The 12,396-nt window shown below is 49.5% G+C and overlaps 1 protein-coding gene across 2 annotated transcripts in view; it reads left to right on the top strand.

Annotated features, from left to right (window-relative positions):
• The window catches only part of TAOK1 (TAO kinase 1), a 63,167-nt gene that overhangs the window by 40,150 nt on the left and 10,621 nt on the right, over positions 1 to 12,396 (top strand). Inside the window, exons 10-19 of one of the 2 annotated variants that reach the window (XM_028708597.2) lie at positions 54 to 135; positions 686 to 853; positions 1,837 to 2,040; positions 2,177 to 2,314; positions 3,282 to 3,551; positions 4,271 to 4,399; positions 5,547 to 5,750; positions 7,060 to 7,299; positions 8,985 to 9,197; positions 10,169 to 10,351. In XM_028708597.2, the coding sequence (XP_028564430.2) occupies positions 54 to 135; positions 686 to 853; positions 1,837 to 2,040; positions 2,177 to 2,314; positions 3,282 to 3,551; positions 4,271 to 4,399; positions 5,547 to 5,750; positions 7,060 to 7,299; positions 8,985 to 9,197; positions 10,169 to 10,351 (1,831 nt within the window). The remainder of the gene's footprint in view (positions 1 to 53; positions 136 to 685; positions 854 to 1,836; positions 2,041 to 2,176; positions 2,315 to 3,281; positions 3,552 to 4,270; positions 4,400 to 5,546; positions 5,751 to 7,059; positions 7,300 to 8,984; positions 9,198 to 10,168; positions 10,352 to 12,396) is intronic. The other variant, XM_028708598.2, reaches the window with a different exon arrangement.

Here is a 12,396-nt window from a genome sequence, read left to right as displayed (position 1 = left end):
CGCCCTTGACTAAACAATAGTTTAAAACTTCTGTTTTCCCTTACCCTTTATAGGTCTGATTATTTTCGAAACTTTGTAGATTCTTGCCTCCAGAAAATCCCCCAAGACAGGCCTACATCGGAGGAGCTCCTGAAGGTTAGCTTGACTTCCTTTATTCTTCATCTGTCAGCTTTCTCTACTTTCTCTACTTACATTTATTTTTAAGCAAAGCCCATGGAGCTGCCTTATCCTGAAGCTGCTCCAACTGGCAGTGGCTTACCTGGATCGTGGTCTCTGCCATCAGCTGCTCTCTGAGGTTCTTTTTCCTTTATGGACTGACCCAGCGCAATATTGCACTTCCAGACATCCTAAGTCATAGAATCATAGCTAGAGTTTCTGGTGGTGGTGAGCTTTTATCTAAACAGGGAGTAAACATACTGGAACTCGAGTGCCAGGTCTCTCTGCCTGGGACCCTCCAGTTGAGCAGTTCTGCATGCAGCTTCCCACAGGCCTTTGCCAGGCAAGGGATTCCCTGGGCTTCGGACTGACGGAAGCCTTGCCAGACCATCTCTGCAGTCGGCACCTATATCTTTTCCCAGTCCAGGAGAACGCTTTGCCTGTAGCCATGGCATGCTGTGGTTTGTGGGCAGAGCCTGAGGTCACAGGGCACTGACACTCCCCTGCCCGCTTGTGTCTTCTGCTGCAGCACGTGTTTGTCCTCCGGGAGCGCCCTGAGACAGTGTTAATAGACCTGATCCAGAGAACAAAGGATGCAGTCAGAGAACTGGACAATCTTCAGTATCGCAAGATGAAGAAACTCCTCTTCCAGGAGGCGCACAATGGTCCCGCGGTGGAAACCCAGGAGGAAGAGGAGGTAGAAGCAGAGGCTGGGCTTGGGGGGTGGGGAGGAATTCTTCACCAGCCTTTTGCTCATCCCTGTGTGGTGCTTGCTTCTGGCATCGCCACCACGGTCCTCTTTCCCAGCAGCCCATTCATATCTCCATCTGAGCTTAACTTGCATCTTGGGATATGTCCACCATAAACTGCCCTCTGCAGTTTCGGCTGCCAAGCCACGGCCTTCCCTTCCATCATGCAACAAGGCTTTCCTCCTCCTGCAGTTTGGCGAGCACAGCCTTCACCCAGCCTGGAGCTCTCTGGGTGTTTTCAACCACAGCTTCCATCAGCCCCAGGCAGCACAGTGCTGGAGCCCAAGGGACTTGTAATCCCAGACACTTGGAGGGCACCAGGTTGGGTGAAGATTGCCTGAAATGGCCACAATTAGATGCTGCTCGTTTGCAAGAGTCTGTTTTAAAATTGTAGCAGAACATTCCTTTCTGGTAACTTTTGGAAAGAGAGCATTGCTGAATCCAAGCCTGTTGGATACTCATCTGTGGCAAAAAGCAGTGTGTGTGTGTGTGTGTGTGTGTTTGCAACTGTAAGTGCTGCTCTTGATACAATTCTCAGTATTGTACAACTTATCCACATGATTTCTTTCTTGGGTATTTAACGAGGTCTGAATTATCCTTTAGATTTCTTTCCTTGTAAGATCGAGATCAAGAACTGAGCATTCTCTATGAGGCTAGCCAAGCAAGGAAATTTGAACCCATGTCTTAACCCTGATGCTCTTGTCCACAAACACCTGCCTAGTTTGTGAAACTGGCTAGTGTCCGGCAGACCCATGTGACATTTTCTTTCCCCAAAAGACTCAGGGTCTTTCCTTGGCTACCTGTAAAGCTGAACATTCAGCAGGGAGGAGATCTAAGTGCTGCCGCCTCACTGGCAACGATTCTCATGTTACAGCTGCAGTGGGTTGCCCTGCTAACAACCCTCTGTGATGTTCTCCCCTCTTCCCTTCAGGAGCAAGACCACGGCATGGGCCGGACGGGAACAGTGAACAGCGTCGGGAGCAACCAGTCCATCCCCAGCATGTCCATTAGTGCCAGTAGCCAAAGCAGTAGTGTTAATAGTCTTCCAGATGCCTCGGACGACAGGAGCGAGCTGGACATGATGGAGGGTGACCACACGGTGATGTCCAACAGCTCCGTCATCCACTTGAAGCCGGTAATTCATATGGCAGCCTGGAGAGGGCATGATCTGTGTCTCTTCCCATGGCCCATCTGGAGCCAAAAGGTTCAAGAGGTTTCTTTTTTAATCAATCAGCCCCATTGATATTTCTTCTCCTCCTCCTCCTCCCAAGGAGGAAGAAAACTACAGGGAGGATCCGGACCCCCGGTCGAGAGCGTCGGAACCCCAAGTGTCTCCACCCCAAGTGTCTCGCCACAGATCCCACTACCGCAACCGAGAGCACTTTGCTACTATACGCACAGCGTCGCTGGTAGGTTCAACTCTCTCTTTGTGGAGTGGGTTAGGCCCTTGGCTAAGTGTCATCTTGGGGCTTTTCAGAGTTTTTTAAAATTATTTGTAATGCCTGCTCTGAGTAACATTAGATTCAACTCATAACAGCCATATTTCAGTGGCCAGCTTAGCAAAAACAAGGGGCAAAGCCAATTTCGGGTGGGGGGGTTAGTAGAAACCTTTCCATTACATTTAATGGGCAGCTGTATCAGACTCCTTATCCTGCAAGAAAGTCCTGTAACATGAACACAATGATAATTTTTAAACTTGAGGAAAATTCTGTTTTGCTTGGTTTTTAAAATATAAAATGTTTTGTTTTGTTTTTTGAAAAAGGAGGAGATCTGGTTCTCTAACACATTGCTTTTCTAGATGCTTGCTAGCTGAGGGGTCCCCCCAATATTCCCCATAACAATTCCTTCAGCTGACATAGGAAGGAAAGAGGGAAGTAGAAAGCTGCCTTATACAGAGTCAAACCATTGGTCCACCTAGCTCAGTACTGTTCACACTGACTGGCAGCAGCTCTCCAGGGTTTCAAATAAAAGGTATTTCCCAGCCGTACCTGGAGATGCCAGGGATGGAGCTTGGGGCCTTCTGCAGACTAAATAGGGGCTCCACTGCTGAGCTATGTATCTTCCCCTAAAGATACAACAAGATTCTAGTCCTCATGGTTATGAGTTAAGGGCTGATTTAATAGGAACCTAGGAATATGCCTAATACGGAATCAGACTGTTGGTTTATCCAGCTCAGTACCATCTACACGGAGTGGCAACATCTCTCCAGGACTTCATACCTGGGAGATGCTGCCAGGCATCAAACCTGAGACGTCTTTGCATGCCAAGGATGCGTTTCAATACTGAGCTGTGCAGCCCATAGACCTGCGCTCACGTGCCTTGGGGAACGTCTGCTCCTCTGAGTCGCTGTGGTCTGTTTCCCCGCCCTCCCTGCAGGTGACGAGGCAGATGCAGGAGCATGAGCAAGACTCGGAGCTCCGGGAGCAGATGTCCGGCTACAAGCGGATGCGGCGGCAGCACCAGAAGCAGCTGATGGCTCTGGAGAACAAGCTGAAGGCCGAGATGGATGAGCACCGCCTACGGCTGGACAAGGACCTGGAGACCCAGCGCAACAACTTTGCGGCGGAGATGGAGAAGCTCATCAAGAAGCACCAGGCGGCAATGGAGAAGGAGGTAGGGGGCAGCTGCTTCCGCACAGCTTCTCCGGTAAGGTTGGGCAACACAGACCCGCCATAAGATAAAGCCTAACGTGGCCTTTGCTCGTCCTGGTGCCCTCCAAATGTTTTTCTTTCTTTGTTTTATGTCATGAAGTTTATACACCTCTTGATTGCTAAATGAAAAACCTTCAAGGAGGTTTACCCCAGAAAATATATATTGTTGATCATTTTACTGCATTAGGACTTTCAAAAAGTTAAAATAACAGTAGACTAAAATCAGATTAAAATTCACACCAGCTTTCTAAACATCTGGGTAGGAATGTTTTTCGTAGGCCCTGAAAAGAGGACAGTGAAGGTGCCTGCCTGATATCAATAGGCAAGGAGTTCTGAAGTGTGGGTGAGGCCACACTAAAAGATTCGAGTTCTTACAAATGCAGAACGGGTATTATGTGGCACCTGTACCATTATATGGGGTAAGGAAATCTCGTAGGTGAGCTGGTCCCGAGTTGTTCAGAGCTTTCTATACTAATAGCAGCACCTTAAACTTGGCCCAAGAGCCAAAGGGCTGGTGGGAGTTTTCCAAAACAGCTGGAAGGCAGAGGTTGGCTTAATGCATTCTCTGCTCGTGTCCAGAGTGTCTGTGTGTGAGTAGGCAGGCCTGTGTTACTGTTTCTGCATTTCAAGCATATCTGACGATGCAGACACTGTTGCCCTTGCTTGCCCCCTGAGCCGCTTACCACTCTCTCCTGGGCCTTTTCTCCTGGGTAGGCGAAAATCATGGCCAACGAGGAGAAGAAGTTTCAGCAGCACATTCAAGCCCAGCAGAAGAAAGAGCTGAACAGCTTCCTGGAATCCCAGAAAAGAGAGTATAAACTGCGCAAGGAGCAGCTCAAAGAGGTAAAGCTCATCTCTTAGAAAGCGGGGGGGGGGGGGGGTGTCGCTGATGGCAGCAAAAGAGCATTCGTCCAGTCACTGGTCTGATTGGCAGTTAGAAAAAGTTTGCCTTTTTGTACAATTAAGACAATTATTCAAGACGCTTGTGATCACTAGCACTTTTGCTTAGCAGGGCCTTTTGAAATAGTGGTGGCAGTATTGTTGATTTATTTATTACCTGCCCTTCACCTTAAGGTCCCAGGGCAGGTTACAGCATTAAAAACAACATTAAAAACAACTTGCAACCTTAAAAATAAAAAACATGCACCTCAACTGTCAAAAGCCAGGATGGAACAGGGTGCTTGTCTTGTTTTATAGAGGTTTGACTCTTGCATTGTCCTAAAACGCAATTTTTAAAAACCCTTCTCTTTTCTGGGACAATGTCACTGCTGGCATTCCTATAATATTGTACCTGGTCTAGCTCAGCCACTCATGCAGAAATTTGCCTATTACAAGCTGTGCCTGTGGAATGGAAGGCCTGTCCTCCAGCAATGATTCCTCTGTTCCCATAAATGTTTTTATCCTGAGTGTCCACGATGGCAGGGAACCCTCCATTGGCAGAAGGTCCCCTTCTTGCTGCTTCTCTGTTCCATTGAACCGTGTGTGCCCTTATCTCTGCACTCCTTGCAATACCAAAGGATGCAGATAGAGAGCAGCCTTCTCTCTCCTTCTCCCCTCCTCCCATCTTCCTACAAGCCAAGCTAACTCGTTTTATTTATTCCTTTCATTTGTATGCCGCTTTTCCACAGAGCAGTTTATGACAAAACAGGAATGCATTTCAAAACAAAAACAATGTCATAATAATATAGCAAAGCAACACAATAGCAAATATAATACCATACAAAAAACAAACCTTCGGTACTACAAATATAACAAGATTCCTTAAGCAACATCCACCAGCCAATAGCAAAAACAACAAGGGAGCTTTACAGTTTCGCCTTGGTCCTAGAAACGGCCCCTCCCATCACGTTGTTCACAGTCCTCCTGCAGCAGATTATTCTTCTAGGGCTTCCAAGGGCAGCAGGTGGGGCAGCAGGCAGCTCCCCTCCCATGACGCTGCTTTGAGCCCTGCCCCCTGTGACGGGAGACCACCTGCTCTTCTTTCTTCCAGGAGCTGAATGAGAACCAGAGCACTCCCAAGAAGGAGAAGCAGGAGTGGCTGTCCAAGCAGAAGGAGAACATCCAGCACTTCCAGGCAGAGGAGGAGGCCAACCTGCTCCGGCGGCAGCGGCAGTACTTGGAGCTGGAGTGCCGCCGCTTCAAACGGCGGATGCTGCTGGGGCGCCACAACCTGGAGCAGGACCTTGTCCGGGAGGTGGGTAGGAGGGCCCATGACCCATCTAGCCCAGCATCCTTTTCTCACAGTGGCCAAATAGGGTACCCAAAGGGAAACCAGCAAAGAAGACCCAAGCACAAGAGTGCTCTCCCATCCTGTGGTTTCAAGCAGCTGGTGTTCAGAAGCGTTGCTGCCTCTGCGTAACCACCTTGGCTAGTAGCCATCAATAGCCCTCTCCTCCTCCATGAATTTGTCTAGTCCTCTTTTAAAGCCACCCAAGTGGGTGGCCATCACTGCTTCCTGCAGGACTGAGTTAGCTATGCACTGTGTGAAGAAGGACTTTAAATTTCCCGATTCCTCCATCTTTATACACTGCTCTATTGTAAAAAAACAAAGCAAAACAGAGTAGTTTACTAAACAGATAAAACAATAGCATTATCATAGCCAGCAAGAACAATTTATTTTTTTGAAAAGTTATTAAACTAAAAACAGATTATACCATGCAACAGCGTTCTAGATATCTGGATAGGCTTGTCTAAATAAGAATGTTTTTAGAAGTCGCCAAAAATACAATGAAGGCACCTGCCTGATAACAACAGTCAGGGAGTTCCAAAGTGTGGGTGCTGCCACACTAAAATATCAAGTTCTTACGGATGCAGATAGGGTGTTGCACCTGTAACAGTGCTGGATCTGCTGATCGAAGGGGTCGAGGGAGCATATATGGGGTAAGGTGATCCTGAAGGTTTGACTTGACCTCTGTCCAAAGAGTTCAGGGCTCTGTACAGCAACAACCAGCCCAACTGCAGATCAGGGTTGGAGGAAAACTGCGAAAGGATAGGTAAACTTAAAAATGCAAGCAATGGCCATTACAGATTGAGCAGCGAGATTGGTGGTTGAGTAAAATAGCCACGTTTTAGGATGGGCAGAAGCAGGCTACATTTCAGAAGTACCTTCTCAGATCACAAGTCATAATTGTTCAGATTTATAAAGCTCTTCATAGCCAACAGCCATTGATGCAGTGTGAAGTGAGATAAAATGGCATAAGGTACTTTAAAAACAAGATGAAGAACAATAGATAGGGGTGTGGTTTGTAGCTCAGATACCATTTTTCCCAAAAGGGTGATTGGGCATTCATGGGAGTCTGTTGGCAGCTCTTAGCTGCAGTAGTATAATGGAATACCCGTGTGCAGAGGCCATCTATCTCTGGCCGCGAGGGGACAGCTGCCCCCTTCCTGCCCTCCCCTGGCAGCACCCTTTGCCTCAGGCTCTCTGACCCAGCCAGGAAAATGCTTGCCTGGTCCTGATGTCCCCTCTCCTCGCTTCCCCCCAATGACTCCTTGTGTCTCAGGAGCTGAACAAGCGCCAGACGCAGAAGGACCTGGAGCATGCCATGCTGCTGCGCCAGCACGAGTCCATGCAGGAGCTGGAGTTCCGGCACCTCAACACCATCCAGAAGATGCGCTGCGAGCTCATCCGGCTCCAGCACCAGACAGAGCTCACCAACCAGCTGGAGTATAACAAGCGGCGGGAGAGGGAGCTGCGGCGCAAGCATGTCATGGAGGTGCGGCAGCAGCCCAAGAGCCTCAAGGTGAGCTGGTTCAGGGGGTGGAGGTGGGCAGCCCTCTGCCCACGGGCCCCATTGTGTGTTGCGGGGAGGCACTGCCCAGGACTTGTTGCATTCGGCCCATATTGAGCCCCTGGGAAGACATGTTTGTTTCCTCAAGCATTTAGTCTGCAGGCTGAAGGGCTGTTCCAGCAGCCCCTTACTTGCTGCCTTCTGGTGTCATCTCCCCCTGCCTCTTGGGTTTAGAAACCTCTGGGGCTGTGTGATCCCAGGCTGCCTTCTGGGGCTCATGTCCTATGCACAAGAAGCTGCCTTAGAGCGAGCCCAGCTCATTGGCCCATCTATCTCAGTACTGTGTACAGTGGCTTTCCAAGGTTTCAGGCAAGGAATCTTCCCTAGCCCAGCCTGAAGATACTGTCAAGGAGTGAAGCTGATGCTCTACCACTGGGCTGCAGCCCTTCCCCCAGCTCCTCCTTTCCCGGCTGAGGCAGAACCCTGGCGCTTTGCCTACCCCAGAAGATAGATGAGTGAGGAAGCCTCAAGCCGATTGTTCAGCCAGGAGTGCCAAGGGAAGGAAGAGTTGCATTGCCCACCCAAAGGAGGCCCAAGGCTCCAGCCCTCTTGCTGACTTTGCTGTCTCAGGAACAGGAAAGTGGGTGAAGCACATGGGCCATGCATCTCTGGCTTGGGCAACTGACCAGAAGCGGCTCTCTGCACCTTGGCGACCCAGATCCTGTGCCAAGGAAAGCCCAGCTCGGTGACCTGTATAAATTATGCAAGTTGAGCACATTTCAAATTTCCTCCTATTTACATAATCCCGTCTTATCTAGATGGTGTTGGGCAGTGAGGAGGGCAGGCAGCTCTCTGCAGGGCTCTGTTGCCTGCCTTCCCCTTTGGCCTCTGGAAATCTGACCCAGCTTCCTCTCTGTCCCCCAAGCCCTGAAAAATATATGTGCTGCTACCAACAGGGTGACAGGCTCTTCAGGCCAGAAACTATTTTGTGGCAGCTGAGGGCTGGCAGGCTGGGCCTCCCTTTCATGGTGTTTTGTGTGACCACGGTTGAATGTTTTAAGTGGGCCATAGCTCACTGGCAGAGCACCTACTTTGTATACAGAAGGTCCCAGGTTCAGTCACTGACCGTGTCTGCAGGTGTGGTTGGGAGAAAGCACCCCCTGTCTGGGACCCTGGAGGGCTTCTGCCAGTCAGTGTCGACAGTACTGAGCCAGATGGACCCAGTGGTCTGACTCAGAATTAAACAGCTCATCCTGTTTCTGTGTGCATCACTCTTGCCAATACTCGTTTACGTTCTATTCCACATCTCCCCCTCTTATCTATGGTAAGGCTGCAGTAAGGTCTAAACTACCCTTAACTGACTCAATATACTGTGTGAGTGTGTAAGGCAGCAGGTCGCTTCTTCTCCAGGGAAGTCTGGCATAGCTTTCCCAGTAAAGCAGGGTCTGAGTTTGGGTTTGTCCTCAAGAGTCTGTTTCAAGTGGGGCACTTCTCAGAGCATGCTCAGTGTTCTTGCCCCAGGGTGTGGAAAAACCACCAGCAGGCCTTTCGTGGAGGGGGTTGTGCCGTTAGTGGTGCTGTTGGGGCTTCCAGGCTGGAGATGGCTCTGCAGCTCAAAGCCCGTTAGAAACCCCTTGACATGGCAGGCCTGTCCTCTAAGAAGGTTGACGCAGAACCGTTGTTCTCCTCCCCTCCAGTCTAAAGAGCTCCAGATCAAGAAGCAGTTCCAGGATACGTGCAAGATCCAGACCCGGCAGTACAAGGCCCTGCGGAACCACCTGCTGGAGACCACCCCCAAGAGTGAGCACAAGGCTGTCTTGAAGAGGCTCAAGGAGGAGCAGACCCGAAAGCTGGCCATCCTTGCAGAGCAGTACGACCACAGCATAAACGAGATGCTCTCCACGCAAGCTGTGAGTTCCCCCATGGAGCCCTCTCCTTCCTGGCAGCGGTGCGGGGGGGGGGGGGCTGTTCAGTCCCATAACTGACATAGAATCATGAAATAGTAGAGTAGGAAGGGACCCTGAGAACCATATAGTCCAACTCCCTGCAATGCAGGAATATGCAGTTGTCCCATATGGGGATCGAACCTGCAACCTTGGCATGATCAGCACCTCATGTATCCAACTGAGGTATCCAGGCTGACCAGACGTGGTGTTGGTGGAGCGTTGCTGAGCCTTGGCCACAGCCAGGGGCTGCCTCTCTGGGTTCCCTGGGAAATATTTTATTTATTTAAGCTATTTATAGACCTCTTAATTGCAGAATTAAGCCGTTCTTTTTTGTAAGCCATTTTGAGGGTTTTTCTCTTTCTTTTTACAATGAAGCAATGTATAGATTTTATGAAATAGAAGCATTCATTCATTTAAGTGGTTTGCATAAAAATTAAGAAGCAGTAGGTCATCAAGGTCAATTAACATTCATCCTAAATATGGAGTACTTCCTTTCAGTATCTGCTGAAACAGAAAAGTCTTTGTCAGGTACCTGAAGTTTCACTGGGGAGGGGAGGGGACGACTGTCTAATCTCAGCTGGGAGGGAGTTCCATAGAATCCAGCCCATAATAATGAATGCATGCCTTCTGGCGGATAGAAGCCTTGCATCTGAGTCATTGCTAACAGACTCCTGAAGATCTCTGTGACCAGGCAGTGATAGAAGGAATTCTATCCTTATACTAATATATCCTAAGTTGTTCAGGGCCTTGTACATTAATGCAGGAATCTTGAAGCTGGCCTGGGAACACATGGGCAGTCATTGCAGGCTTTTGAACACCAGAGTGAGGAGCCCTTTCCACCTCCCTCTTCCCTTCTTAGCAAGCCTCACAACCAGCTTCCCTCTCCCTCCAGGAGCCCTCTTCCACAGCTCAGTTTGTTTGCTTTTGTCTTGCAGCTGCGATTGGACGAGGCGCAGGAAGCAGAGTGCCAGGTCTTGAAGATGCAGCTGCAGCAGGAACTGGAGCTGCTCAACGCCTATCAGAGCAAGATCAAGATGCAGGCAGAGGCTCAGCACGACCGGGAGCTGCACGAGCTGGAGCAGCGGGTGTCTCTGCGCAGGGCCCTCCTTGAGCAGAAGGTATGACATGGGCAGGCAGCCTGGACGTTGGCGCATTAAAGTAGGACAAGGGCACACACACACACACACAGTATTTTTTCCACAGGGATTTCTTCAGAATTCTGTCATTTGCTTGACATGTGGAAGAAGCCATCCAAGGTATTGGGGTCAAGTTCACATGTAACACTAAACTCTGGGACAGCTTGTGGTTAACTCATGGTTTGTTAAGCAGGCCATGGCTTTGTGCTGTGTTTGAAGCAGGCAATAGACAGATCTGTGGGGTACAAGGAAGTGGCCATGGGCACCCCAGTCCTGTGGCCCAGCTAAGTTGGTGATGGTAATAATAATAAAAATAATATTTATTTGCCACATTTTCTCAAAGGAGCTCACAGGCATTGAGGTAGGTTAGGCCGAGAGATAGTGACCAGCCCCCAAGGTCTGTCCACATTTGAACCCTGGTCTCTCCCATGTCCTAGTGCAGGACTCAAACCTCTACCCACGGTCTCTCTGCTGTGTAGCATCCTGCACTTCACCTGCCGCACCAAAGGCACAATAATATTGTTAGAAAAAGAGGCATTGTAGGAATGGCAATGTCCCTACGCCTACAGTGTCATTGGTGACCCAGTCGCCCCACGGCAGTCGCTGTCACTGACAACACCCACACATGCCCCATGCTGTTGAGACTTAATGGCTGCACAGGAAGTGGGATTTAACCTCCATGCCTCCGTCTCTACCCCTTTTCTCCCTTCACCCACCTGTCATTAACAATGGTGTCGTAGCTAATGTGGCTGAAGCTACAGTGCTGCAAACTTTACTCTGCTGCCATATCTTGGAGTTTAAGGTCAGCATAGGGAATTTGGTGGCAGTGCAACTTAAGGTTTCAGCTTTACGCTGTTCCAGTCTTTCTCCCTGTGCAGAGTTACTAGCCTGTTTTGTGTGTTTATGAGTGAGTGGAGGCAAGTGGTGGAGAGAAAGGATTACGGATCCTCTCTGGGTACCCCACTTGCCCACTCTTGGAAGCAGCCCTCCACCTCTCTTCAGTTTTGGGGCAAAAGTCGTTTTCTTTTAGTGCAAGTACAGGGAAGCTTTTGGCTGCAGTTGTTGTTGAACCACAGCTCTCACCAGCCCTAGGAAGCATGGCCAAGGGCCAGACAGGGCTGATGGCAGCTGCAGTCCACCAACATCTGCAGGGCCAGAGGCTCTTTTATGGAACCAGGCAGCCTCTGCTGCCACCTGCTGGCCCCCTCCAGTGTAGCTATAGGTCAGGCATCCCCAAACTCGGCCCTCCAGCTGTTTTAGAACTACAACTCCCATCATCCCTAGCTAACAGGACCAGTGATCAGGGGTGATGGGAATTGTAGTCCCAAAACAGCTGGAGGGCCAAGTTTGGGGGTGCCTGCTATAGGTGTGTGTCTATGCAAACTCAGTCCAATTCTCATGGGTGTGAATGAAATTCCTGAAAATTGTGATACAGTCAGAGACAGAATGCATTGCAATGAAAACCAGCTGCCTTTCTGCATATAAAAGGAGCTCCGTGGTTCCCTTCCATTACAAAACCTGAAATTAGGCCATGTCTCTGGAGAAACTGTCCCTCTCAGGGTCCAGAGACAACTCCAGATTTTGGAAAGAATCCTATTTGGATTAAGAGTGTGGCTGTCCTGTGACTTGATTCTTGACTTCACAACTTTTGACCCCTTTAACTCAAGCGGCTTCAGGGTGAAGTGGTGATTTATTTGTTCATTGAGGGTGCATGCTGGTGCTTACCTTTTATTTTATATTATTTCATTTATATCCCACCTTTCCCCCCAAGGAGCTCAAGGTGTGGCCTACATGATTCTCCTCCTCATTTAATTCCCACTACAACCCTGCAAGGTAGGTTAGGCTGAGAGGTAGTCACTGGCCCAAGATCACCTAGTGAGCTAAATGACTGAGCAGAGATGTGCTTTATTTTCCGATGCAGTCAAGGCCTTTGGGTCATGTCTGTATAGAATCATAGAAGAGTTGGAAGGGACCACAAGGATGATCTAGTCCAACCCGCTGCAATGGCGAGGAAGGCCACTTGCCTC

Source organism: Podarcis muralis, chromosome 15 (genome assembly GCF_964188315.1).
Source record: "Podarcis muralis chromosome 15, rPodMur119.hap1.1, whole genome shotgun sequence".
Classification (NCBI taxonomy): domain Eukaryota; kingdom Metazoa; phylum Chordata; class Lepidosauria; order Squamata; family Lacertidae; genus Podarcis; species Podarcis muralis.
The sequence above is the reverse complement of the archived record's forward strand: the minus strand, read 5'-3'. Positions and strand labels throughout refer to the sequence as shown.